This window comes from Eriocheir sinensis, chromosome 15 (genome assembly GCF_024679095.1).
Source record: "Eriocheir sinensis breed Jianghai 21 chromosome 15, ASM2467909v1, whole genome shotgun sequence".
Lineage (NCBI taxonomy): Eukaryota > Metazoa > Arthropoda > Malacostraca > Decapoda > Varunidae > Eriocheir > Eriocheir sinensis.
Window position 1 is genome coordinate 9,163,217 of NC_066523.1, and position 27,882 is coordinate 9,191,098.

The 27,882-nt window shown below is 43.7% G+C and overlaps 1 protein-coding gene across 2 annotated transcripts in view; it reads right to left on the minus strand.

Annotated features, from left to right (window-relative positions):
- LOC126998882 (serine/threonine-protein kinase unc-51-like) overlaps nucleotides 1-27,882 on the minus strand; it is a 108,422-nt gene that overhangs the window by 65,273 nt on the left and 15,267 nt on the right. For both annotated transcript variants that reach the window (XM_050861075.1, XM_050861074.1), the window contains exon 2: nucleotides 4-96. In XM_050861075.1, the coding sequence (XP_050717032.1) occupies nucleotides 4-96 (93 nt within the window). The remainder of the gene's footprint in view (nucleotides 1-3; nucleotides 97-27,882) is intronic.

The window sequence follows — 27,882 nt, forward strand, 5'->3', positions numbered from 1 at the left end:
CACCTTGAGGATCTTGATCTCCTTACTCAGCAGGTTCTGTGACTTGGCGATGTTCTTCTTGGTGATGCTCTTGATCGCCACAGTCAGACCCGGTTTCTGGAAGGGATAAACAAACACACCGTCAGTTTCAATTTCAGCTTCGCCCGGAAGAAAACAGATAAAAAATAGCCCACACATAAGAAATAAAAACTGAACCGCACCCACGAAATAAAAAAATAAAAATGAACAGGATGTAATTTGAGCTAAACAAGAAGTTACATATTGACCAAAAAATAATAAAAATAGTAGTAAAAGTTTTAAGTACGAACAAAAAATAAAACCCCAAAATACGCACATATAAGAACAAAAATTAACAGGATGTAATTTCAGCTAAACAAGAGGTGGTATATACTGGTAATAAAAATAAAATTAAAAAAATGGTTATGTTTTAAGGATTAACAAAAATCAAACACGCCAATTCCAATTTCATCAATAAAAGAATTGGAAAAAACAACACAAAATAAATAAAAACAGGATGTAAGCGAATATAAACAAAAGGTGATGAATAACCAAATAAGCTAAGCAGGGGGTGACGTAAAAATGAATCATAAAAAAACACTCGTAGTAACTGTTTTGGGGGACAAGCAAAACAAACACGCGTCAGTTTCAAGGTTGTGCGCGCGTTACAAACATGGACACAACGCGTAATAAAAGAACAACAACGTAGCAGGGTATAATCTACCTACCATCTTGCTTTATAATGTACGACGTAACAATGACAAAAATCTCTCCTCCCGAAATTGACCTCTCTTTTGGCCACCATTGAACCTTCTAAACTCTTTTTCTATAGGTGCAGTCATTAGTGGGTTTTGGATTATTCTTTTTTTTTTTTTTTAACCCTTGAGCTGTTCTCTTTACTGCAAAAAAAAAAAAAAAATCGTATTGGTCTACTCGAGAATAAACAAACATCGTCATATTGTTTCGCTCTCATAATACACCGACAAGAAAATAATCAAACGAGGCAAATTATACCCCAATTAGTCTAAAGTGATACCGAGATATAATAATAATAACAATAATAATAACTCGTGCGTGGTACTTAGCGGTCCACACAACGTCGTTATAAGACAGTTTTATGAAGACTGAGCACCTTCATGAAGCAATTAATTAACTCTCTCTCTCTCTCTCTCTCTCTCTCTCGTCACGTAAACACGGTCCGTCTCTCGTTTCTTCTCTCCTTCCCTCCTCCTCTCCTTCACTACCATCTTCTCTCTATGTATTCATCCTCCTTTCCATCACCTCTTTTCTTCCTTCTTCCCTTCCTCTCTTCTTCCCTTCATCACTACCCATCTTCTTCCCTTCTCTCCAATATCTTTTTTTTTCCCTTCTCTCCCTCACCACCCATCTCCTTATCCCTTCCCCCCATCTCCCTCCCTGTATTATTACCGACTATTTTTCTCTCCCTTCCTATACCATCACCACCAACCTCTCCCCCCATCTGTTCCCATAAATGTCCCTCCCTTTGTTTTCCACGACCCAATCCACTCTTCCTCCTATTACTTGTTTTCCTCCTCCTCCTCCTCCTCCTCCTCCTCAGCGCCTCCCTCTTCCTCCTGTCCATCGCTATCACCCTCCCAATTCTTTTCCACTAACCACCACTATCCTCTTCCTCTTCTTCCTCCTCCTCCTCTCCATCCTCGCCTCTCTGTCTCTCCTTCAGACAACGTGGCGCCAAGAGCTGTAACGTTCTCATACCAGACACACACACACACACACACACACACACACACACACACAGCGAGAGAGAGAGAGAGAGAGAGAGAGAGAGAGAGAGAGAGAGAGAGAGAGAGAGAGAGAGAGAGAGAGAGAGAGAGAGAGAGAGAGAGAGAGAGAGAAATTCTGGTGAAGACTAATTCGATTTCAGTTACAGTCTAGTTCCCTTGTTTGTTTGTTTTTTGTTTGTTTTTGAGAGAGAGAGAGAGAGAGAGAGAGAGAGAGAGAGAGAGAGAGAGAGAGAGAGAGCTTCCCTACGTCACCATCCATCCATCCCGTCACCTTCGGCCATTAACCAGCCAGCCTCGACACACGTAGCTTTGACCTTCCTACGTTGACGCCGCAGCAGAGGGCGTTCTCTGTTTGTTGATACGCGTGATGGAAAAAAAAAGAAAAAAATGTTGATGCTGGCTGAATGGCGTCTTTCATATCTTACCGACGCAGAGGTGAAAATTGTAACGTAGTATGCGATGGTTGAGTTTAGAATGTTTTTTTTTTTTCATTACATTTTATTTTATCACATTTTATTTTTATTTTTTGTGTGTGGGGGGTGAATAGGTGTTGTTAGGGTTGAGGAGTTAGAAGGGGTTGAAAGAAGGGATTGGGGTGTGTTTGGTTGAATTAGTAAATGTTGTTATTAGTGTTTTTTCAAGTTAAGGTTGGTTCGTGGTGGCGCTGGTGGTGATGTGTGGGTTTTAAACGTCTTCTCAAGTGTGTAGAAAATGTGTAATTAGAGTATGTTAATGCGTAGAACACACACACACACACACACACACACACACACACACACACACACACACACACACACACAAGCCGGCGTTACGCAAGGGAACCACACACTCCGTCTCTCCCGTCACCGAGGATAAGGTCAGCTGCGGTGCCTCACTGAAACCTGAGCACACACACACACACACACACACACACACACACACATATGCGGTATTAACTTCCGCCTCACCTGTGGCTCACCTGTCCACGTGCAGCCCCTACACACACACACACACACACACACACACACACACACACACACACACACACACACACACACACACACACAACGATGTCAAGACAAAATATACAATACCAAAATAGTGTCAAGGTGTCAAGCGCAGGCGTACCACACACACACACACACACACACACACACACACACACACACACACACACACACACACACACACATATAAGGCCATGAAATATGAACAACGACATCGAGCGCACGCGCGCGCACACACACACACACACACACACACACACACACACACACACATAACCCACATAATCAATCCCCTTCAGATAAAAAAACTAACAAAAAAGGAGAAAACCGAAGGCCTTACTATCACGAATCCCGCCAGCCATCGCATGTGTGGAACTTCTAGGAAAGGCACAACTTAAGATGGCTATAAAACGAACACACACACACACACACACACACAACAAAAAAAAAAACTTCCCTTCCCCCTCTCCTATTTATTTTCTTTTCCTCCTTCGCCCGTTTCCATTTCCTACATAAACCTTTTCCTCTTTCCTTTGCTCACTCATTTTTTCCCTCATTTCCCAATCCTGACTTTCAGTTCTTTCAGTGTCTTTATTTTCAGATTTTGTCGTCTAAACTTACATTTCTTTTACACTTTGCTTATTCTTTTTTTCCATTTCCATTTTTTTTTCTTTCACTTCTTTCCGTTTTACTGTTTCATTATATAACCCTCTTCTAAACTTCTATTTCCCTTAGACCCAATCTCGCCCATCTCCCATTCCTATTTCCTTTGTTCCCTTTTTCTCTCTTCTCAACTCTTTTACCCATTCCTTTTTCCACAGGTTTCCTCACTATTACATTTGATATTTCTGGTGGTAAGGATTGAGGAAGGATATGGGGGGTGGAGATGATTGAGAAAGGATATTGTAGTCTTGAAGGGATGTGGTGAGGTGTAGTATAGTGGTGAAGGGATGTGTGTGGCGTAGTGATGGTGTGGGTGTGGGATGAGAGTAGGGATAGGGGAGGGGGTGCAGGGGTGTCATGCTGGGAGTGGTGATGGTGGTGGGGGGGAGGATGCAGTTGAATGGGGGAGGGGGCCAGGAGCTGCGTCACATAGACCTGGCCCTCCTCCAGCAAGGGAAATACACACACACACAAACACACACACACACACGAAGTAGGCAAACATAAAACCAAATGCAACTAGTATATACAAGCCCGTACACACACACACACACGAGAGCAGCTTGCGTGGGGGGCGGCGTGCGGGGTATTAATACACTTTCGCTTCAGGCAGGGAAGAAAAGGAAGGAAAATGCGTTGTTCAGCCTGCGAGGTGTGAGCGAAGGTAAACAAAGGGTTAATTGAAGTGTGCTGAACCTGATCGATGCTATTAGTGAGGATACCTATTTTAGCTTTTTTTTCCTCCATTTTTTTTTTTGGGGGGGGGGTAGGGTAAGGAAGTTTAAAATTTGTCTGGTCTCTCTCTCTCTCTCTCTCTCCATACAAACACTTCAGAGGTCCGTGGGCAGTAAATGGGAGCTTTTATGTTTGTGGCCCATAACGCCCCGCGACCTATTACACCGAGGGCTGGTAATGGTCACGCCTCTCACCCCCTCTACCTTTAAACTGGCTACGACACATTATCCTACGAGCTGGTAATGATCACTTCCCTCACTATTCCCACCATTCCCTCACCCTCATTGTTCCCCATACCACACACACACACACACACACACACACACAACCCCATTATGCCTTTAGCTGGTAATGGTGATTCACCTGTTCCCATTCCCACTTCTTGACACGCATTCCTTCCTCCCCTTAACAGTCAATGAATCTGGGAGAAATCTCGTAAGGTGGATGTTTAAACGTGCAGCCCATAGTTTTTTTTATATAAGTTCTGAATATCAATGACATTTTTTATTCAAAAGTTTTATCGAAGAAGCCTTTTTTATTTGCTTTATGATGCTGTCGTAAATGTAGTCTTCGCAACCCAGAGATCAGGACTCAAAGGCTTCTGGGCTGCCAATACCCAAAGACAGGGACGAGGAGGTCAGATAATAGGAAACATTACCTATACTGCTTGATACATAGGGTCAGTTCGACAGTCAAGTAGTCATCATCGTAAGCGTTCAAACTAAACTATATTCATAATGATGCGTTTTTTCAGCTCAACACCCGCTGCTTAAAAGATATTTCCTTTGTGGTTTTCTTAAATTTCTTATCTTTCACAGCAACAGCAACCACTAGACAAGGAATTTTGGAAGTATTATGAGCTCACGAAATTGCTGTGCTGGACTGGTGAAGTGGCCCATAGGCACGCACACACACCTTCACTCAGCCAGTCATCTCTGCATCCTCATCCCTATATTCCACAGAACTCACTACCCCTCTCCCACATTCCCACCACTCCACTCAATAGCCTCACTCTCCCCCATGACCCCGTATCCCCATCCACCCATACGTCCCCGCTGCCCCGCTCCAGACCTCATTACGAGTTTATGGAGTTTTAATAATGATAAGGGCGAAGGTAATTGGTCTTGTCGTTTCCCTGTGATGGAGTTAATTACTGGTTTACAAGTTTTGCTGGTGTGTGTGTCTGTGTGTGTGTGTGTGTGTGTGTGTGTGTGTGTGTGTGTGTGTGTGTGTGTGTGTGTGTGTGTGTGTGTGTGTGTCGTGTATGCCTCCTCATCCCCCCCCCCCCCTCCCCCAAGTCGCGTGTCATGCAATATACGTTTTGATAAGACGAAAATGACTGTGATTACTTTTACTTTCTGCAATATTTTTTTTTCGTCTATGAATATGGGTCGGAAGGAAAAAATAATAATAGCTAGTCGTAAACGTTTGATGTCCGTGTCCGCTTATTTATACAGCCTTGTAGAGAGTGTGTTGTGCTCGTAAAGGAGTATGTCACGAGCGGCTTCACAGATTTGTAACATGAGATGCCTTCCTATACATTATATACTCGCTATATATGAATACATATGTTCGATGATTGGAGTGGAACTTGTAATTAAAATGTTGAGACGATTTCGCATGATAATTTTACAGCTTTACTTCAAAAAGATTTCCTCGATAACACTCAGTCAATGTTTGAATTTATATACTACTTTTGCAGAGATAAATGATTTTCTCCTATTCATATTTTTTTTATACATTTTTACTTACAAATGAATGAGCGTAAAGACCTGTGTTATCGTTTTCATGCCGTATTTTTATATAGGGATGTGAAGCTTTTCTATCTTCTTGCTGGTGGTGGGAGGAAGGAGGAACGGTAGAGAGGAGGGTATGGGAGGAAGAGACGGCATGTACACCTATTGCAGTACCTGAGCGGAGCGGGACGAGGCAGGGAGGCAACACTACAGGCTACATGAATGTCCAGGGAAGTCGTGGCGGGGTGGAAGATCAAAGCTTTATCTGGGAGAGGGTATTTTGGGCCTCCCTTGTGGGGCACGGCATGCGTCTGCTCATCGCGTTGGTGATGGTGTCGGGCGTTATGGACCAAATGAAGCTATAAAACTGGTGGTGGTGGTAAGCGTTATAACCAAAGTGTGGCTATAATCTTATCAACTAACTACAGGGGGTGATGATAGGGTCTGGGATGGTATGGATTGTTGTTGTTGTTGTTGTTGTTGTTGTTCTTTGTGGTGGTGATTCTCGACAAAAAAAGTAGCAATGTTACTTGATCAACTAACTTTCTGGTGGCGGGTAGGGGAGGGGGGGGGGCGTTGCTGTTGTTGTTTGTGGTGGTGGTTCTTGACAAAAAGTAGCAATGTAACCTGATATACTAATTTCCAGGTGGTGGTAGTGGTGTGGTGGTAGTAGTATTGGTTGTTTATGTTGTTTATGTTGTTTGATGTGGTAGTTCTCGACAAAAGTAGCAATGTCACCTAATACACTAATTTGCAGGTAGAGATGGTGGCGGTGGTGGTAGTAGTATTGGTGGTTGTTGTTGTTTTTGTTTGTGGTGGTGGTGATCGACAAAAAGTAGTAATGTAACCTGATCAACTAATTTCAAGGTGGAGGCGGTGGGCGTTGACCGAAATGTAACCTATAACCTGTTCCAAATCCCAGGTGGTGGTGGTGGTGGTGGTGTTTCTCATGGGACAATCCTTTCTCACGTGTCTTCTTTTTGTCGCCTCAATATGATCTGGGCGTGCGAGTTTCAAATGTCACTTTTCCCTCCTGGTCACACTCTTAACTAAAGCCCACCTTTCCTGTTCCTCGCATTACCTATCCTGTATCACTGCTGCAGGGAACGGACAGGTAAGAACTATTCCTTTCGCTCCCAGAAGTACAAGGAATATTTCATTGGCATACGAATTGTCCTGTTGTTTTTATGACCCGAAGGAATCCTAAACTCACAATTATACCTTCCTATCATAGATAAATACACGTTCCTTCCTTTTATATTTTTTTTTATATTTGAAGATGGTTGCTGTCACTTCCAATCGTCATTTATATTAACCTAACTGACCTTATTATCAATCATGTTTTTTTTTTTTTTTACAACAAAGGAGGCAGCTCAAGGGCAACAAAAAAAGAAAACAATAATAAAAAAAAGCCCGCTACTCGCTGCTCCTAAAGTAAAGCAAATGAGGTGGCCGAAAGGAAGATCAAATACAGGAGGTTTATTAGTACCTTCCGCGGGTATGAAGAACTGGTTATCCTTGCTTTCTTTCCCTTTTCATAAGTTTGAAGATGGCTAATATCATTTACTTGAGTCGGTTTATTACTTAGGTTACTTAGGTTTATCATTAAATTTTCCCACCCTCCACACGCACATGGCACAAGTTATCAGTATCTTCTATATTTACCGTTTCATAATATATTTCTGGAGAGCTATCATCACATACATCCGTCATGCTTATCAGTAAGAGGATTCTCGTATTATCGACTCTGATGTCCATAGGCTTTCTGCTTTCAACGCACCAAGAACAGTTTATTTCTATCTATGTCCTTTTATACTTGAAGAGGACTGTTATCCCTTGCCTGTCTTATTTATCATCAAACATTCGTGTCCTCAGGTTTATGGTTTGACTTTCCTGTCCTCTAAGCACGTAAAAGAGTTATCAGTGTTTTCCATTCTTGTAAGTCAAGTGTTATTGTTTTGAGTGTACGGGTGGTCGTGTTATCAAGCCTGTGTGCATGTCCTCACATTTATTATCAACCTCCCAGCATCTGTGTGCATAAAGGACTGGTTATCACTTATCTGTGTTTTCTATTCACGCATGTGTGTTGTGCATATTCATGTCGCAAGGAAGGAGTGTCAACTCGGAGTGACTTGCTGCCCTGCCTCACCTCTTCGCCCCACGCATGACGCAGCCTCCTTCCTGCCTTCCAAAGATAAGCGTCACCTCATGTGTACCTTTCCTGACACAGCGCCGCCCTTTAGCCTCTGACGCAGCACAACTAAACGCCCTCCCTTTGACACAGCGCCTTGGTCCTTGACACGGCATAACCACCACCCACCACCTGAAAGATCTTGAGTTCGCGGTGGCCCTCTTTTACTTCCCTTATGCAAACCACTACCGAACGCCTGACTTGGCACTCTCGCCACCCGACACCTGCAAGATCTTGAGTTCAGAATGACCCTTATACTTCAGTGAGACGTAGCAACACTGTTAAACGCCTTCCTTTTCCTCATGATGTAGCACTTCCGCCCTACTTCAGATTGCGCTGCAGGCACTATACTCTCATGCGGTGGCCCTATCATCAACGCCCCTCCCCCCTCCCCGGTCCCGTCACCTCGGTTTCTCCTGCAGGTGGGTGAGGCGTGTTGCTATAAAACACACATCGCGGCACCATCTTCGCACCCCATCAGTGCTCCGCCCCTGTCAACTCGCTTTCTCCGGGAAGAGGGCGTGGGGAAAGGGGTGGGGGAGATAGGAGAGGGGGGGTTGACCGGCTGACCGAGTCTCCACGGCATCCTGACCTTGGCCACCACTACCGAGGATGTTCAGCTTTTACTTCCTCCCTTGAGTCTGTTAACTCCAGAGGCGGCGACAAAAACTACTATAAAGCAGACTCATGAAGAACGCAGTGAGGCAGGCGGCATCTCGCGCTCTCCCTCCTCTAGAGTAGACCCGCCGCGGCAGCTGTGTAAAGCCAAGAGGAAGCTATCGTCTTGAAGGCGTAGTTTAGGGGAGTGAAGAGGAAGGAGGTCAGTCAATCTATTACAGTCCACCAGCGAGGCGACGTCCCTTTCTTCCTTCCTTCTTACTAGACGGATGAGGAAAGGAGGTTGAGGGAGAAATATAGGGCGCGAAAGATAACGTAGATTGAGAGAGAGAGAGAGAGAGAGAGAGAGAGAGAGAGAGAGAGAGAGAGAGAGAGAGAGAGAGAGAGAGAGAGAGAGAGAGAGAGAGAGAGAGAGAGAGAGAGAGAGAGAATCATGCGTCCGCCAGAAAGAAGTATAAATACTAATCACTCCTCAGCTGTTGCCTCTCCTCACCCCCAGTTAATTAAGGACTGAGCATAAAACATACAGGTGGACCCAAAATACCACTTGGAGGTACCCCAACACATGTGCTACTACTCCCTGTTCACCCACACCCGGCCCTGCCACACACACGGTCCGCCAGCGAGGCCAAGGAAACATAACAGGGGACGCGGAGTACCTTCAAGGCTTCAACGCACACTACATCCTCACGACATACAGACAAAGATGAGGAGAGCGTTCACGACAAAAGTATTCAAGGTTTAGTGATTTATAAGGTGTTTTGAGGGGTATGGTGGAGTACACGAAAGTCCTTCCACACGACAAAGACAAAGAGGAGGGTGTTGACAAATTATTCACCGCTGAAGAGTGATTACACGATGTCCTCTTTAAGGCTATTCTGAGCCCCTGGAGTCCGACAACCACCACCACACTTGAAAGATAAACAAACTGCGACCTGGCTTGGTGGAAGTGGAGGTGGTGGTGTAGGAGGGACTCCTACACCCCCACCTCCACTTCCACCAAGCCTCTACCCCCGCCTCCACTTTCACCCGCATTGGCATCTTGGCTCCGGGACAGAAATCCGCCGCACCACGCTGTTTGTTGACACCGATCAGCTGAGCGCGGCGTGGGGGAGTCGAGATGCTTCCAACTTACGTCGCCGCCTATCTCCGCCGCCACGCATCTCATCCTTTGTTGTGTGTCGGTAAGGCCCAAGATAACACCCAAACGTACTAATAACGTCGTATCTATACAAGTGCCGCCACACATGGGAGATAAGACACACACAAGCAGCCACAGACAGACACACACCCTTGTCATCTGATCTTCTTATGCAATGATGAAGCGGCGTTGGTCAAGTCCACAGGATGATATACGATCGTACCCCTAACGTCGTACCGAGAAGGGCCGCGATACGTGACCGAGAGGGCAAAGAAGCAGCCAGACATACAAAGAGCCTCGTCATCTGAGCCTAAGTAATGGTAATGAGGGCGGAGGTGCTGTCCTAGAATGGCCCGTCCGCTAGGTAGGCACTGCGCAACGCTCCTCATCCCGCCCGCCAGCCCCTGTCTCGTCTCGTCCCGCCCACCCACGCCCCAGCAGACACAAGGCCGCCCACCCGACACACCTACTAGGCTAACGACCCCCCTCCCAACCCCCTCCTCCTCTTCCGCCGCTACCTGCCCCATCGCCTTCACTGTCCTGTCACGTGATTTAACTGAGACGCAATACTCTTTGTGTTGACCCACTCATGGGACGAATAGAGGAAAAACACCAGGGTACAATCATGATAAAGTTCCACCCCCAAAAAAACATTACTTCTTCCTCCTCCTCCTCTTCCTCCTATTACTACTATTATTACTGTCACCGAAATCAGACTTTACACATAAGAAAAGCAAACAAATTGAACTTCCTATTACTACTACTAAACATATACCACCAACAACAATAACAACTACTACCCCTACCACTATTGCTACTACCACCACTACCCCACAACAAATAACAGCAACAAACACCAATACAGACAGACAAGGGGCAGATAACAACTAGTAAAGTATTGAGGGTAAGGTTATTAGAGCTCAGTCGAGGCCACCACAGAGAACTTCCTCCAGCTCCCTCTCCCTCCAGCACTCCCCTAGGCCTCCCCCTCCCTCTCCCTACCTCCCTCCTTCCCCCCGGCACTCCCCAACTATTGACCTCGCGGTGAAGGCCTCCCCGGCGCCGAGCAGACAGGCATTTATCTTGTTCTTCTCACCTCTGCCGTTAGCTTGACAGGAAGACACGCAGATTGAAAAAAAAATAGAAAAAAAACAGAAGGAATAAATCGCAATGTCATATAAAAAATAAACTAAACTAAATCAGCAGAATAAAGAAAAATATGAGTAATATATGCAATAAAATAAATAAACAATGATATCAAAAGACCAGAGAGAGAGAGAGAGAGAGAGAAGGCCACGGCTATAACCTCAGGGCTCGTTAGCGAAATTATTTAATACTCATAACTGACGCCGCGGCTTCAATGGCACTACGGAAAGTCCCCCCCCCCCCCTCTCTCTCTCTCTCTCTCTCTCTCTCCCTTCGCCTTTAATTAAACGATCAACACCCGCTTGTTAACTTACTGTGATGTCACCTTCGCTTCGTTATGTTTGAGAGAGAGAGAGAGAGAGAGAGAGAGAGAGAGAGAGAGAGAGAGAGAGAGAGAGAGAGAGAGAGAGAGAGAGAGAGAGACTGTCATTTACTTCCATCCTTAGGCCTAGCTCTCCCCTAAGCGAAGAATATATATAATAGACTACGCGACGCCATAACATTCCCAGGCATTATGACAGACTGATAACGCGACTCCCACACGACCGAACCAAAACAAAAACAAGACGATAGAGGAGCAAGGGAGTGTCAGGTAGGTAAACAATAACACGGACAAACAATACGAGAGAGGAGCAAAACAAGTTAACACATACAAAGAGATAAAACACATAAACAATCACATCAAAGAGGAAACACACAAAAAAATGATAAAAGATAAGGAATAAAAATAAGAAGTAATGTGAAGCAGATGAAAACATGATTAATCGCTATATCATAAACTAAAGGACACGTAGAAAAGACATCAATATTAAAAAAAAAGACGAGGGAGATAAAAAAAATTAATGGGTAGGAAAACAAAGGGGAAAAATAGACTAAAATTATACGAATGCAAAATCATCACTACTAAAAAAACAACACAAGGTAAAATCAGGTAAAGGAAGGAATAGAAAAAGGAAAGTGAGCAATAGAACAATGGGAAACATAGTAACTCAAAATCACGAATACATAAAACCATACCTATAGAAAACGGCGCATGGTAAGAGCAGGCAAAGGGAAACAGAGCAAAGAACAACGACCTCCCCGGAAACACGCATACGATCATTATTACGTCATTGGGAAACACACAGAAGGAAGGAAGTGCCCGCCGATAACCACCACGAGAGGCGCTGCGTTGGCAATAGTTAAGGGTTCATGGCGATAACGAGGGTGGAGTGAGTAAACAGAGAGAGAGAGAGAGAGAGAGAGAGAGAGAGAGAGAGAGGGAGGAAACGATAATGTAACACGCAGAGTGACGCAATATTTGAAGGAGGGAAAGTGTGTTTGCGAAAATGACTGATATGTTTCCGTACAACTATAATTATTTCTGTCCTGAGAGAGAGAGAGAGAGAGAGAGAGAGAGAGAGAGAGAGAGAGAGAGAGAGAGAGAGAGAGAGAGAGAGAGGAAAGGAACCCGAAACAGTGAGAGGAAGGAAGAGAGGGAAGGAATGCAGTAAACGAGGGGAGGGACGGAAATAAGGAATGGGTAACAGACCGAGGAAGGGGCAGGGAGGAGTGGCGGGAGAAAGGAAGGAAGGAAGGATGAGAAAAAGAGGATGAAGAACAAGGTTAGAAAAATGAATGAAGTAACTAATATTGAAGGGAAACAAGGAATAGCAGACAGCTAGAAAGAGAGAGGATGAATTGCTGAGAGGAAAAGGAAGAGAGAGGAATGGAGGATGAGAAAGAGGATGAAGAACCAGGCTAGAAAAATGAATGAAGTAACTAATATTGAAGTGAAACAAGGAATAGATGACAGCAAGAAAGGGAGAGCATGAATTGCTGAGAGGAAAAGGAAGAGAGAGGAAGGGAGGATGAGAAAATGAGATAATGGAAGAGATAGAAAAAATAATGAAGAAACCAATATCGAAAGCAAACAAGGAAGGGATAGGGAGGAATGATGGCAGGAAGAGAGGAAGGAAGAAACAAAGTAATGACAAAGGAAATACGAGATTGGGACCAAGACCGATGAATGAAATAATAAACAAAACCAGCCAGAGATAAACAAAGAACACGAGATAAAAGATGAAAAATAAGTGTAGAAGGACTGGAAAGCATGTGTAAGGTTAAAAAATGCTGGAAATGGAAAGTATAACAGACGGGAAAAGGAGACTAGATATAAAAGAACAACAACGAGATAAATAAAGAAAATAATCAAGAAAAAGGACAGGATGAGAGAGAGAGAGAGAGAGAGAGAGAGAGAGAGAGAGAGAGAGAGAGAAAGAGAGAGAGAGAGACAACAACTTGCGCCAGCTTCTTATCACACCACCACCATCACCCCCTCAACCTCGTCATCACCACCCCACACATCACCCCTTCCCCCACCCCTACTGCAGGTGCTGAGGGCTACAGGAGTCTTGATAAGGCGTACATATACACGCTCAAGGCCACACGTGACATGGCCAAACATCACTACCTTGACTTACTTACCCTTTCCTTCTTTAGACTCCGCTCTGACTTAAGGGCTTCACGTTATGCTCCCTTCACCAGCGTTACCATACCATCGTTCTCAGAGCATTGTGTTTTCTGGTTTCTGACTCCATAACAAATGAAAAAAAGAAAAAAAGAACATCACTAATTAACGAGTTTACGATTATAACTATAACTAAAAATGAGTATCTGTATCGGTTTTTGAGTCTGAAAACGGAAAATACACTATGCCGAGTATGATAATATGGTTACGTTGCTCTCTCTCTCTCTCTCTCTCTCTCTCTCCTTACCTACCTGCATGTTTGTCTACCTGTTTTCCTCCCTACGGCATTCCCTCACATCATTAGCTCGACACAAAGTTATGCCTTCCCTACCTATACCTACCATTATTCATCGCTGACTCACATTCCTCAGTCACCCCTCACTCATACATCAATACCTCCTGTTCCTTCGTCATGCCCTTCCTCGTTATCCATCACTGGCCCGCATTCTCCAGTCATCATCTAACTCCCACTAGTATTCATTCATCTGTATCCCTTATCAAATCCTAATACCTCTCAGTCCTTTATCTATAACTTAAATTACATTTATTCTTATTTGCCTTTACCTTCCATCGTTTATATTATCCGCTTATCTTTAATGCCATCCCTCTTCCTTCTTTCACTTCATATCGCTAAACTGTCATCCATCTTCCTTCTTTCACTTCATATCGCTAAACTGTCATCCCTCTTCCTTCTTTCACTTCATATCGCTAAACTGTCATCCCTCTTCCTTCTTTCACTTCATATCGCTAAACTGTCATCCCTCTTCCTTCTTTCACTTCATATCGCTAAACTGTCATCCCTCTTCCTTCTTTCACTTCATATCGCTAAACTGTCATCCCTCTTCCTTCTTTCACTTCATATCGCTAAACTGTCATCCATCTTCCTTCTTTCACTTCATATCGCTAAACTGTCATCCCTCTTCCTTCTTTCACTTCATATCGCTAAACTGTCATCCATCTTCCTTCTTTCATATCACTAACTTTCAATAAATGTTCCAGTTACCCAGCCGAACAAAATCATCCCTCCACCCTCTTTAACTCATAATAAATGTCCTATAAGTCATCCCAGCCTACTTTATAGTCATCTTTGGTATACCTTCTACACCCTCATTTATCTGTGGCTCGCAACTAGGATCATGTAAGTCATTCCACCCTACCTAAAAGCCATCCCTGTTCCCTCTTTTCCCAACTATTCATCACTAACTTATATAGAATGTCCTGTAAAAACCTAAGTCATATAAATTCCCTCTCCCTAGTTCCAGCCATTCATCACTGACTTATATAGAATGCCCTGTAAAAACCTAAGTCATATCAATTCCCTCTCCCTAGTTCCAGCCATTCATCACTGAGTTAGATAAAACAGAATGTCTTGTAAGTACCCAAGTCGCAATGAGTCCCTTCCTCTCCCTACTCCTCCCAACCATTAATCACACTGACTTAGATAAAATAGAATGTCTTTTAAGTACCTAAGTCATACCTAATACCTTCCCCCTGCCTCCCAACCATTCATCACTGACTCACGGTAAATATATATCCTTTAAGTACCTAAGTCATACCTAAGACCCTACCTTCCCTCTTCTCCCTCCCTACCATTCATCACTGACTCACGGTAAATATATATCCTTTAAGTACCTAAGTCATACCTAAGACCCTACCTTCCCCCTTCTCCCTCCCTACCATTCATCACGGACTTGCAATAAACACGTCCCGTAAGTCACCCCGCCCTGCCTTTAGCGAGCAGTAATTCAGGTAAGTCACCCTTCACGCCCAACCCTTTAAATTACCACCCCAAGGTCTTCTTCAGTCAACCCTTCCCCTCAACCACGACTGACTTTGATCCACAACCTCCTTCATTGTGTATGTACCCTTCTCTCTCTCTCTCTCTCTCTCTCTCTCTCTCTCTCTCTCTCTCTCTCTCTCTCTCTCTCTCTCTCTCTCTCTCTCTCTCTCTCGTTTCTTAATTGCTCCTGCTCATTTGTTTAGTTTTGTCACATTGATATATTTATTTATTTTCTCTCTCTCTCTCTCTCTCTCTCTCTCTCTCTCTCTCTCGTTCATTTGTTTAGTTTTGTCACATTGATATATTTATTTATTTCTCTCACTCTCTCTCTCTCTCTCTCTCTCTCTCTCTCTCTCTCTTTCATTTGTTTAGTTTTGTCACATTGATATATTTATTTATTTTCTCTCTCTCTCTCTCTCTCTCTCTCTCTCTCTCTCTCTCTCTCTCTCTCTCTCTCTCTCTCTCTCTCTCTCTCTCGGTGACTCAGGCCTCTCGGTGCACAGGGCGACGAGTCATGCCAACAAACATACAGTCAGCAAAGAAGCACGTGGCGGGGCGAAGCATGGTGGGGCCAGACAGCCAACCCACCCACCCAACCCACCCGCCGAGCCAGGAAGCCAAACCTCTATCCTCACATAACCCACCCGCCCAGCCAGAAGCCAGACCTCCACCCCACCCACCCCAGCTACCCACCGGCATATAGCACCCACCCTAACAAGTCGTTCACCCAAAGCAAGACATGTATCTCTTCCTCCCTTTTTGTTTTTTCTTACGGTCCCCATCAATTAGAGTTGCGTTGTGAGAGGTATCTTTTCTTAAATTCTTTCACAACTACTACTACTACTACTACCCACCACCTAGACCTAGACGCGACCCTTCTTTCCATTCTACCCTCCCCAAACCAGTCATTCACCTCACCTACCTACCTACCAATCTGCCTGTCTGCCTACCTACCATCCTCATATCCCTCTATCTACCTACATCCTACCTACCTGCATATATACCTATCCACCTAATCAGTCAGTTATCCTCCTCCCATTTGTTATATACCACGGAAATCAAACATTACTCCTTCAACTGTCACTTATACACTTAGTACCGCCTTCTCGACTCAGCCACTTACTTAACCTAACCTACGCAGTCAGTTTCTGCCCAAATAACCATCAAAGCAGCAATAAACAATACAGTTCTCTTCACCCACTTAGCCAGTCACTCCACTTTTATACCAACCAGTTACTACACAGTCAGTCCTCGTTCCTCACCTAAACCAGTAACCAGGAAATCTGCGCCCATGTCCTAAACTATAAGATCAATCATTTAGTCAGTCAGTCAGTCTCTATTCTTCACCCAGACAAACAGGTAATCAACAACCAGTCTCTTCTTCCACTCAGTCAGTCAGCCAGTTACCCACCCATGTATATACGAGTTCTCCACCCACACACCTGTCCAGCCCAGTCAGCGAGTCGGCAGGTAAACAGGATATAAAAAAAAAAGGCAGCCAAACGAACAGGACAAACCCAAGAAAGTTCACCTGCACGATAAATAGCCTTGAGGGTGGATGACGCAATGTTTGATTCACTTTGTTTTTCTTTGCCTCACGCTAACACACACACACACACACACACACACACACACACACACTTACTTCCTCCTCAGGCGCTTTAGTAGGTATATATGCGCCTTTCTCTATAAACTCCTAATAGAATAAAGTGCGTTGTACCCATAATTAACTACCTACCGCCACCACCCACACATCCGCAACGCATGTCCCTCGGCGCTAAAATTATACACCTTGTTTTACTTTACGTTTATTTTCTATTCACTGTCTAAACCCACCTCGCTTCCTTATTCTCCTTTTTCCTATTTTTATTCACTACCTTAACCCACCTCGCTTTCTTATTCTCCTTTTTTCTTAATTTTACTTTTCATCCCCACTGTCTTCTCTGGGTTACACTTCTCTTTCTTATTTTCCCTTTCTTTACTTTTACTTTTTATTCATTGACTCAACCCAACTCACTTTCTATAATAACTGCCACCCTCCCCCGTCTCTTAGCATACACTATGACTGAATAATTTACCAACAAACTCTCCTCCTCTCTATTATATTATGCTCCATGCTACCTACCCAAGAAAGAGGCTGAAAGATGGTGTTCAGAGCGTGAGATGTGGAGGAAAGCAGCTTCAAGTGAGAGGGACTCGAGGGATGTGAGGTGAAAGGAAGGGAGGGACAAAGAGGATGGAGGAGGAGGAGGAGGGAAGTAGGCGGAGGAAAGAGGCTCGTAGCGAGAAAATATGAGACGGGTTGAATGAAGCTGTGCGTCTGGAAAAATGGGGTTAAGACGCAAATGAAGGAAGAAATGTGAAGAGCAGATTCAAATAATGCAGACGTAAAAAAAAACAAAAAACGAAATGTCACATGTGCGAGGTAAGAAAATGAAGGATGAAAAAAGTGGAGAAAGGAGATTTAAATACAGTAGACGTAAAAAAAAGGGAAAGAAAAAAAGTAACATGTGGGAAGTAAACAAATTAAGGAAAAAATAAATAAAATGTGAAGGAAATAAAAAAAATAGTAGACGTGAAAAATAAAGAGAAAGCGACTGTGCAAAGTGATGTTATCCTTATCCTGGCCGGGGCTCAGTGACTAACACACATAACCAAACAGTGACGAGGAGGAGGAAGATGAGAGGACGAGGTGGGACACGAGTTATGTAAGAGTTGCGTAACCTGTGGACGAATGCGCACCCTTCCCCCGCCCCCCTTTGTCCCTACTTCCCTCCCTTTGCCGGTCTACCTCTACATCCACCCCCCCCCCCCTCTTCCTCCTCCTCCTCCCTCAGGCCAAACAGCAGAAGAGAAAAGGGTGAAGAGGAGGGAGAAAGAAGGGAGGGTTTCTAGGCTGGCTGGGGAATTTGAGAGAGAGAGAGAGAGAGAGAGAGAGAGAGAGAGAGAGAGAGAGAGAGAGAGTTGCCCTGCATAAAGACTCTATCAAAGCAGCCTAGCACATGTCCTACACGAGGTACAAAACCAGCTGAGGGGTCACTGACACATATACCCTCCCTCCCTCCCACCCATCTTCCCACTCCCTCTACCCCTCCCCCTTCTGCCTGCCTGACCCATCCCTTGGCAACACCACCACCACCACAACAACTATACCAACACCACTACCGCCAAGAATAACCAAAGGGATTACTCCTAATAATAACATGACCAGCATCATCACCATCAACATACCAATCATCTTCGTTATATACCACAACCGCCATCACCAACCACCACCACCATCACCACCACGATCAATACCATATCAATCATGCTCGTTATCACCACATCCGCCAACACCACACCACCTTCACCAACACCCCGAAACATCATCACCACTACCACCAAAAGCAAAACACCATAACAACCATACTAACAGCTACCACAACCGCCCAATACAACCACAATATCTATACTAAGCATCACCACCACTACCACCATCCCAACGATAAACAAACAAACAAAAATATATCCACCCCCCAACCATAGTACTAATGACCCCTGCACACACACACACACACACACACACACACACACACACACACACACAAAAAAAAAAAAAAAAAAAAAAACGCGACCACCAAAATACTAATGACCTCCCCTCACAAAAAAAAAAAATGGATAAGTAAGAGTACGGTGATCACAGACTCCAATAAGGAAGCGTGGGTTGCCTATGGGTTACCTGTGTTAGTTAACCTTCCTACCTAGCCTATCTGCTCTCCATCAAACCGACCCTTCTCCCTACCTGTACCTTTACCCACCTCCCAACCTATTACTGAAGCAATACACGTTTTTTGTTGTACTCTTGTTGCCCTTTACCTATCTTTGCCCACCTCCAAACCTAATTCCCTAAATAATATATATTTTGATTTGTACTTTTACACAAGCATTGTGGGGAAAATATAACAAGCTACTTTTTTTTTCATCTCTGTGTGTACGTTAGCAGCCTATCAGCATATGTTAAGATAGGACGATGATAAAGTTAACTACCTACCGGATCTCTCTCTCTCTAGTCACATCTTTTGACTTTTTTTACTATTATAATAAAGCAAAATATAACAAGTAAGCCATATTTCCCTCCAAATCATATTATCTTATCTTCTCTCAAAAGCACCAATATAGATCATAAAAAGAAAGTAAACAACCCACCTATCAAGCTAACCTGTTTTTTTTTTTTCCTGTGATTATTATTAATAGTATAAAACAAACTAAGAGCAGGTTTCTTTTTGTTCCTCCTCGGTACTTATATATATCGAACCCTTCTGGACATACAACCTTTATTTTTTTATGATTATTATTATAACTCACTCACTCACTTAGCAAAATAAGGGTAGGTAAGCTTCTTTTGTTTTGCTTCGGTATCTATATATATCGAGCCCTTCAGGACATGCATGAATATAGAAAGTAAACAAATATAACCGACCCAGTTACATACATACAGACAGACACACACAAATAGTTACAATGAAGCAAGAAGAAAACGGAGGAAAACAAGGCCTAGAAATCAGAAAACCCAAAGGAAAACATATGGCGTAGCAAGACAAGCAGCGAGCAAACACGTGGAGGAATAATTTTAACTCGCTTGTCTGCATGTGTGTGTGTGTGTGTGTGTGTGTGTGTGTGTGTGTGTGTGTGTTGCATTATAGTAAGTTGCGAAGCGTTTTGCGTTGTGTATAAGTCCATTGCGTCCCTTCCCGTCATACTGCATCGGGATTCGTTGTATTGCATTGCGTTAAGTTGTTTTTTGGTGCACCACGTTACGTCGTCACTGTTTCTTCTGCGCGTCTGTTTACGTCGAGCGTCTTGGCGGTGATGGTGGCGGTGGTGGTTGGCCTTCGTGTTAGCGGCGGTGGTGGTGGTGGTGGCGTCGATGGTGCCGCTGCCCAAGTCTTCAAGGCCTCACGTCTCTGGTGGTGACGTTGGTGGTGGTGAGGTGAGGCCTTTGGATGTGGAAAACTACTGATGGGGTATACCTCCCTCACTCTTGTTTGCCTTCCTCCTCCTCCTCCTCCTCCTGTTTTTGTTTTTTATTCGATGTTCATATCAGTCTATTCAATGCACCTCTTTTTCTTATTCTTGTCGTTATCTTCCTTTGTTATGCCTTTCCTCCTCCTCCTCCTCCTCCTCCTTTTTCTTTGTTTAATGTCCTTACTTTCCCTCTTTTCTGGATATATCATTTCCTTTAAGTTGTTCCTGCTCCTATCCCATGCACCTCTTTATCTTGTTCTTGTCGTTATCTTCCTTTGTTACGCCTTTCCTCCTCCTCCTCCTCCTCTTTCTTTGTTTGATGTCCTTACTTTCCCTCTTTTCTATATATATATAATTTCCTTTAAGTTGTTCCTGCTCCTATCCCATGCACCTCTTTATCTTGTTCTTGTCGTTATCTTCCTTTGTTACGCCTTTCCTCCTCCTCCTCCTCTTTCTTTGTTTGATGTCCTTACTTTCCCTCTTTTCTATATATATAATTTCCTTTAAGTTGTTCCTGCTCCTTTCCCTTCCTCCTCATAATCTTTCTTCTATCCCTGTCTTCCTCATCATCATCTTACCCACATTCCTTTTCTCATCTTGGTAAGCATTCCATTGTTCCTTTCCCTCCTCATTCTGTGCGCTTTTAATGCAACTCTTCCGCTACATTACTTTCTCATAATCTCTCTCTTTCTCTTTTCCTTCTCTGCCTCTCCTCCGGTTCTCCCTCCGCCATAAATACCATACGCCTCGACGCTCTACATTCTTTTTTTATCTCTCCTTTCATTTTTTTTCTTCTTCCTGGTGTAACAAACGACGACCTGATGCCGACCATTTAGCTGATTAGAGACAGGACGTGAGCTGTAATTTCGCCTCTTTAATCACTGTTCCAAGAATTTACACACTGTTGTCCCCTCTATCTTCCTCCTCCTCCTCTTCCCCCTCCGCCTCCTCTCTCTTCCCCAACTCCCACGGGTGTCTCCGGCAGGTTGGCTACGCAGGTGTGGAGTTCCCTAGCAACATGAACTATTAATAGCAATATGTGGGAAAGTTAAAGATAAAGGATTTTTTTTTTATTCGTCTCGTTTTCCGTGTGACTTTAGGGTAAAAATAATATTAAGAGTGATATCGTGTGCCATTCCTGCAATTCATTTCGCAGTTCAAACTATGTTGTTGGTTATATTTCTGTTACTTTGAGCTTCCACCTTTCCTTTTTTGTTAGTAAGTAGTATATTTAGACAACATCAGCCATCCATTCATGTATTTTTTAACGAGTCTGAACGAAAAAAATGCACGAAGGGTGAAGGACAGATCAAGAAAGGAATATCTTACTCTATTTTTTTAATACTAAACAGCAGCTATTATTATTATTATTATTATTATTATTATTATTATTATTATTATTATTATTATTATTATCATTATTATCATTCAGTCATTATTTTTACCATTTTAATTTGTTACAAAGTTACAAAATAATAACACATCGCATTCTCGCTTCTCTGTTGCAAATACAAAGACCTCAGGGAAAGCTTAGTACTACACTATATTATATTTGATTTAGCACCTCCCTGAATAGAACAGTGACAGGCTCTATTATGAAAGAGAAGTGAAGAGGAAAGGGACGTAACGGTGAATTCAGGCTGAGAACGTGAGCATCCATCCACTGAAGCGCATTACAGAGCACCAATGAGAAGAGAAAAACATCGCCGAGGTGGTGGTCGAACGGCAGAAAGCAATAAAACAACCTAACAAATACCACGTGAAGGGAGAAGGTATTACGAAATGGTGGTGGTGGAGAGCTGATCGCGTGAGGAGGGAGCTTCTCATGCCTAGCTTTTTTTTTTATCAATACGTAACAACACAAATATGACCTAACGATCAAAGAGGTAAGGAATGACATGGAGGGGGGGGGGAGGAGAAGGAGGTGGAGAAATAGGAGCAAGTAAAAGAGTGAGGAAGCAAATGGAACCCCCCCCCCCCCATGCCCCTTTCAACCCCATTCATAACATTCTCCTCACATGGCCTTGGAAATACGAGGAAACGAGACGAGGAATAAGAGGAGAAGGAGGAGGCAGATGGTGATGGTGGTGATGAACTTAAAACGAACCTCTCTCACTTCATTTCACCATTCAACGGCCTCCCGGCGTATCTATTAAAACATGAAAAAACGAAAGTGAGATGGAGGTGATTGTGTGCATTGATAAAAGCCATAAGACGGGAAGCGACATCTGCCTGACCTAGAAAAATGGCATGAAGAGGGGAGCCTGGAAACAAACAAACAAAAGTAGCCCACGTGCCCACCACGCGGACAGGCAAGGCAACCACGTGGACTACGGATGATTGTTATAGCAAGCCGTAACATCCGCCCACGCTGAAGACGGTTTGAATAAGTATGATGGGGAGATGCGGGAAAAAAGGAAGGGATGTGTGCAACAGTGGTAAACGCGGCTGAGAGAGAGAGAGAGAGAGAGAGAGAGAGAGAGAGAGAGAGAGAGAGAGAGAGAGAGAGTGACCTTGTTTTGGTTATATAATGGGGTCGATTTCCTTTTCATGCTCCTGTTTCTTTCTATATTAGTCCTCCACAATGAAGTGTAAACCGTTTAAGTTACACGTTTTACTTTTTCTTGGGACAGTTCTTTTTTGGCCTCCTAACAACTATCATAACAGGTTCTATACGTAGTGGCTTTCCAAACGTATACATTATCTGGACCTTCATCACATACGTTTTATCCTCGGCGGAACGTTGTCTGGGTAGTAGCTGTGAGCATACGAAGCGGCAGCCATCATCACCTTCACGAATGATGTTTCCCAAACCCGACAAGCAACCATAATACGTAGGTATGAAAACTTATATCGACAGAATAATTGTAATATTTTTTCACACAATTACTGTATATCTTTAATTAAAAGTTAGTCGCATGTAATTCCAAATCCAGTCTAAGCTCCTTCGGTATTTAAATAATTTACGGGTAATCAAAATTTGCGCTTTCATTAATGGATGTACATCTGAGGAAGAACTTAAAATGTTATATCAATTGTCAGCAAAATGCGCGCCCCATAACTTCTCTCGGAAAATCATCTGTGTTGTAACCTAGTAAAGTATTTTTGCTACCTCTAATCATTGACTTTAATCAGAGTAAAAAAATCTTGAAACATTAGTGTTCCATGTATTGATCTATCTGGAAACTTGTTAAATAATCTCTACCAACACCATCAATCACGAGTCTTGTAAAGTGTGTGCTTTGAAAACACACGTTCAAGGTATTGGCTTGCAAATGTTTGAGCCGAGTTTCACCATCTCCGCCGGGCGAGGGAATCCAGGCGTGACCGGGAATGACACAAGAAAAAATCTCCAAATATCCTTTGTGGAACACCCCAACAATCTGGATTTAAAATTCGCCTTCAAAAAGCGAAACAATCCTTTGGTACCAACACCAGATAACTGGGTCAAAAAATTGCATGAAAAAAATGGTTCAACACGCGACCTTTTTTCTTTATATCTTTACCTTTCTTTCTTTAATCCTTTGCATGTTTTTACAATACCATCAGCTACTGGTGTCTCAAATAATACAACATTAAAAAATATTCAAACCTAATATTCTACGACGCCACAACAAGCGACTGAGGCATTAAAAGTCTTAAATAAATCATGATACAACACATTCATAAGTTCAAACGAATTATCTTAACCTGCACCCCAAGTGAAAGTTCCGTGACCGGTTCGTTCCCTGCGAGATGAAGAGAAACCACTCCACCACCCCACATCCCCGCCACCCAGCCCGCCGCCCTAACAGCCCCGCGTGGCCTCAGGGTGTGCAGCTAAGAGCAAAAAACTGGGTCACGTCACCTTCGCCGTCGTATCGTTGCCGCCACTGGGTCGAGGAAAGTAAGTTGTTGAGCGATCGTGTTATGCCTGCCTGACACACTGCATGAACGCAACAGAAACAAACACTACCACTACTACTACTACCATTACGATTACTATTCACAACAATAAAAAAACAACTACCTTTCCCCTTAATATTACAACTTTCACTTCTATTTCCAACACAATAACAGCAACTACTAATACTACTACCACCATAACCACTAACACTAACTATTTATATTATCAAACCTTATACTACAACCACTATTACTTGTACTGCTCATTCTCTTTCTCCTCCTCCTACTACTACTACTGCTGCTGTTACTTCCACCATTACCTACGACCATCACCATCACCACTACTACTATTATTAGCTACTACACACACTACCACCCTACCCCTGCCAGCTCTATACCTCTGCCCCCTTAACCTGCCGCGACTACTTCTTCAGACGCCCTACCTTTTATAGCCAAGAGGTTAATATATACTGGACCGTACCGACGAAGGCTAACTGTGCACCCCCAGACTTCCGCAACCACTCCTAATACCTATGGCCTGGCTGGCTGAACGTTACCTAAGTTGGCTACATTTTTTTTATAGCTATTAGCAATTTGCATATCAGCTATTACGCATTCCATTTAGGGTTTATCGTCACTTTTTTATTATAACGATGATGTAACACGTATACGTTACAAACACTCATTCCGGTATCTATTTCATGACACACACACACACACACACACACACACACACACACCAGCCAAAAGTTTTTCCCTGTAAAAACGATATGATAATGCGTAATAACAATCAAATATATATACACATGCATCACATCTTCTCACGCAATGAAAAAAAAAAAAAAAACTACATAGGTATTTAAAGCACTGCAAAAGGTAAACAAAGAGAAGTGAGGGGTAAAAATAAACTGAGAGAGAGAGAGAGAGAGAGAGAGAGAGAGAGAGAGAGAGAGAGAGAGAGAGAGAGAGAGAGAGTCTTTCTCACGACACGACAATCTCAAGGTCAACAGCTGACTGACAACTGGACATTTCTTTGTCGTTGTTGTTTATCTGTTCCGCCACGTGTGTGTGTGTGTGTGTGTGTGTGTGTGTGTGTGTGTGTGTGTGTGTGTGTGTGTGTGTAATTAGGAACGGCAGTAAATTACGCTAACTACTTGACGCATCACACACACACAAGCAATTAAGAGGGACTGGCGTTTCATTCTGTCCATCCACTGCAGTATTTCTTTTCTACTCCCAGTTAGTGTAGCGAGTTCTAGTTCACACACACACACACACACACCGAGGGAGGGAAAGGCAGAAACCTCCGAATAAGATTGACACATGAGAGAGAGAGAGAGAGAGAGAGAGAGAGAGAGAGAGAGAGAGAGAGAGAGAGAGAGAATGTAAACAAGGCAAACACAAGGCAAAGAAAACGTCGCAGGGAAACCTTTTCAGAGCAAATGAGGGAAAACAATGGAGGAAAACAAACACGCCGTAATGAGAGAGAGAGAGAGAGAGAGAGAGAGAGAGAGAGAGAGAGAGAGAGAGAGAGAGAGAAATGATTACCGACTAAAGGACGAAACGAAAAAAAAAATAATAGGGATGGGGAACCTCAAATTGGACTACCTGCAGGTGTATATCAGGCAAGAAGGAGGAGGGGGAGATTGGGGGAAGATATTTTATGAGTGGGAATAGGAGGGTGGGGATTTGTGGTGATGAAGAAGAAAAAAAAAGGAGGAGGAGATGGAGGGTAGGACTGGAAGAAATAGGAAAATGGGAATTGCAGAAAGAAAAGTTGGAGGAATGAAGGGAGGACTAGGAGGAGGATAAGGATGTGGTAGTTGTTTTGGCGATGATGGGAGAGGAGGAGGAGGAGGATTAGGAGGCGTTAGGTAAGGAGGGAGGGAGGGAGGCAGGGAGAGGTATCAAGGCCAAGCTTTGTTCCTGCCCTCCTAGTCGACACCACCACCTCCTCCACCCGAGCCGGAGTTCATTACCACATCTGCCTATGAATGGAACATGAACAGCCAGCTAACTTTACATATACAATTTTAGGTATCATGTTTATATTAGTATACTGCCCTAATCCCCTACGTTCCATCCGTCTATCACTATTATTTATATTCGCTTCCTTCTCCCCTTCCTCCCCATTATACTACTACTACTACTACAACTGATACTACTATTATGACTACCACACAATGCACGCCCATGACAATAGGAAAATAGCTCAAATCCTGTACACACACACACACACACACACACACACACACACACACACACACACAGTCATATCGAGGTGTCTCATTGCTAACTCGACAACCAAACCCTAATAATCACCACCACCATCTTGTGTACCCTGTTTGTATACCTTCACCACCACCACCACCACTATCATCAGAAAAAAAGGACGAAAATAAAAGGACCAGATAAAAATAAAAAAAATTCAACCACAAGAAACCATCCTCTTCACAGATATGAAAATTTAAGAAAAAAATCAATAAAGAAAGAGATAAGATAGATAAAGACAGAAATAGCGAGAGGAAGAAAAGCAGACAGACAGACAGGCAGGCAGACGGTGTAACATAAGCAACGGACCAACGATACAGACTACACTCTGCAGACCCACGCTGTCTTGTTACCGCATTCCCCTCCCCCACCCCCCTGACCCTAACCTTACCACCACCCCTACCCGTAACCCACCTCCCCCCACACACCACCGCCGCAGTTCCACCACCGTTATTACGCAACATCGACGCGGACGCCAACACTCACACGGGAGGCGCCACCACCATTACCTCAACCACTTCACCCCCACCCCCACCATGCACCTACTTCATCACAGTCAACAACACACAACGTGCAACTGGTGGGAATATGTGGTTAGGTGTAAACTCGTCCCAAGAGAAAGAAAGGTGTATGGAGCGAGTCACCAATGAAGTCACCAAACACTATCACACCACCACCTACTTCATGGTTAACATCACAGAAGCAAACTGATATGCATGGACAATCTAGTATAATGAATGTTATATGTGTACGTAGAAAGTCACCAGCAGGAGTCGTCACTAAGCACGATCACCTCTCTCTCCTTTTCACCGAGTCCAATGAGTGACTGATGTGAATGATAGGGGTTAAATTCTTAAAGCACAACATTAGACAAGGCTTTCGTAGTAGCTGTTTAGCATTGCCATGGATAGTTGTATGATCCTGGTGGCCTTCTTCCATACCATGAACCGAAAGAACACTCATTACAACCCGAGCGATCTCCTTTTTGGCCCTGAGAATAGCTGATGTGAGAGGCGGAAGCGTCTGAGACTACCGACCCTATGTCCCCACAAAGACAACACCATCGCGACCAAGTACGATCACCACCGCTTCGTCTTCACTAAGGTCAACAACACAGGCACAAAGGAAGATGCAGGGATGCGGGTAAGAATTATTCATGCTGCTGAGGGCAAATGCGGATATGGATATGAATTATTTAATTACTCCTGAACCATCGCCACCACGCCTAGATCTGTCTGTGGCTAGGATAATGGATGAAGTACAGCTAATACGTGGTTATATCAAGGTGAAAGAAGAATGGATACGAGACTTAAACATTGCCACACTAGCGTATCGACGTTTGTTTACTTAGACACATAGCGAGCGACAATTTCCGGAATATATGTAATACGTATTAAGCCCGCATTATTAAACATATCGTTCTCCCATTACGACTATTTCCCAAGGCCATA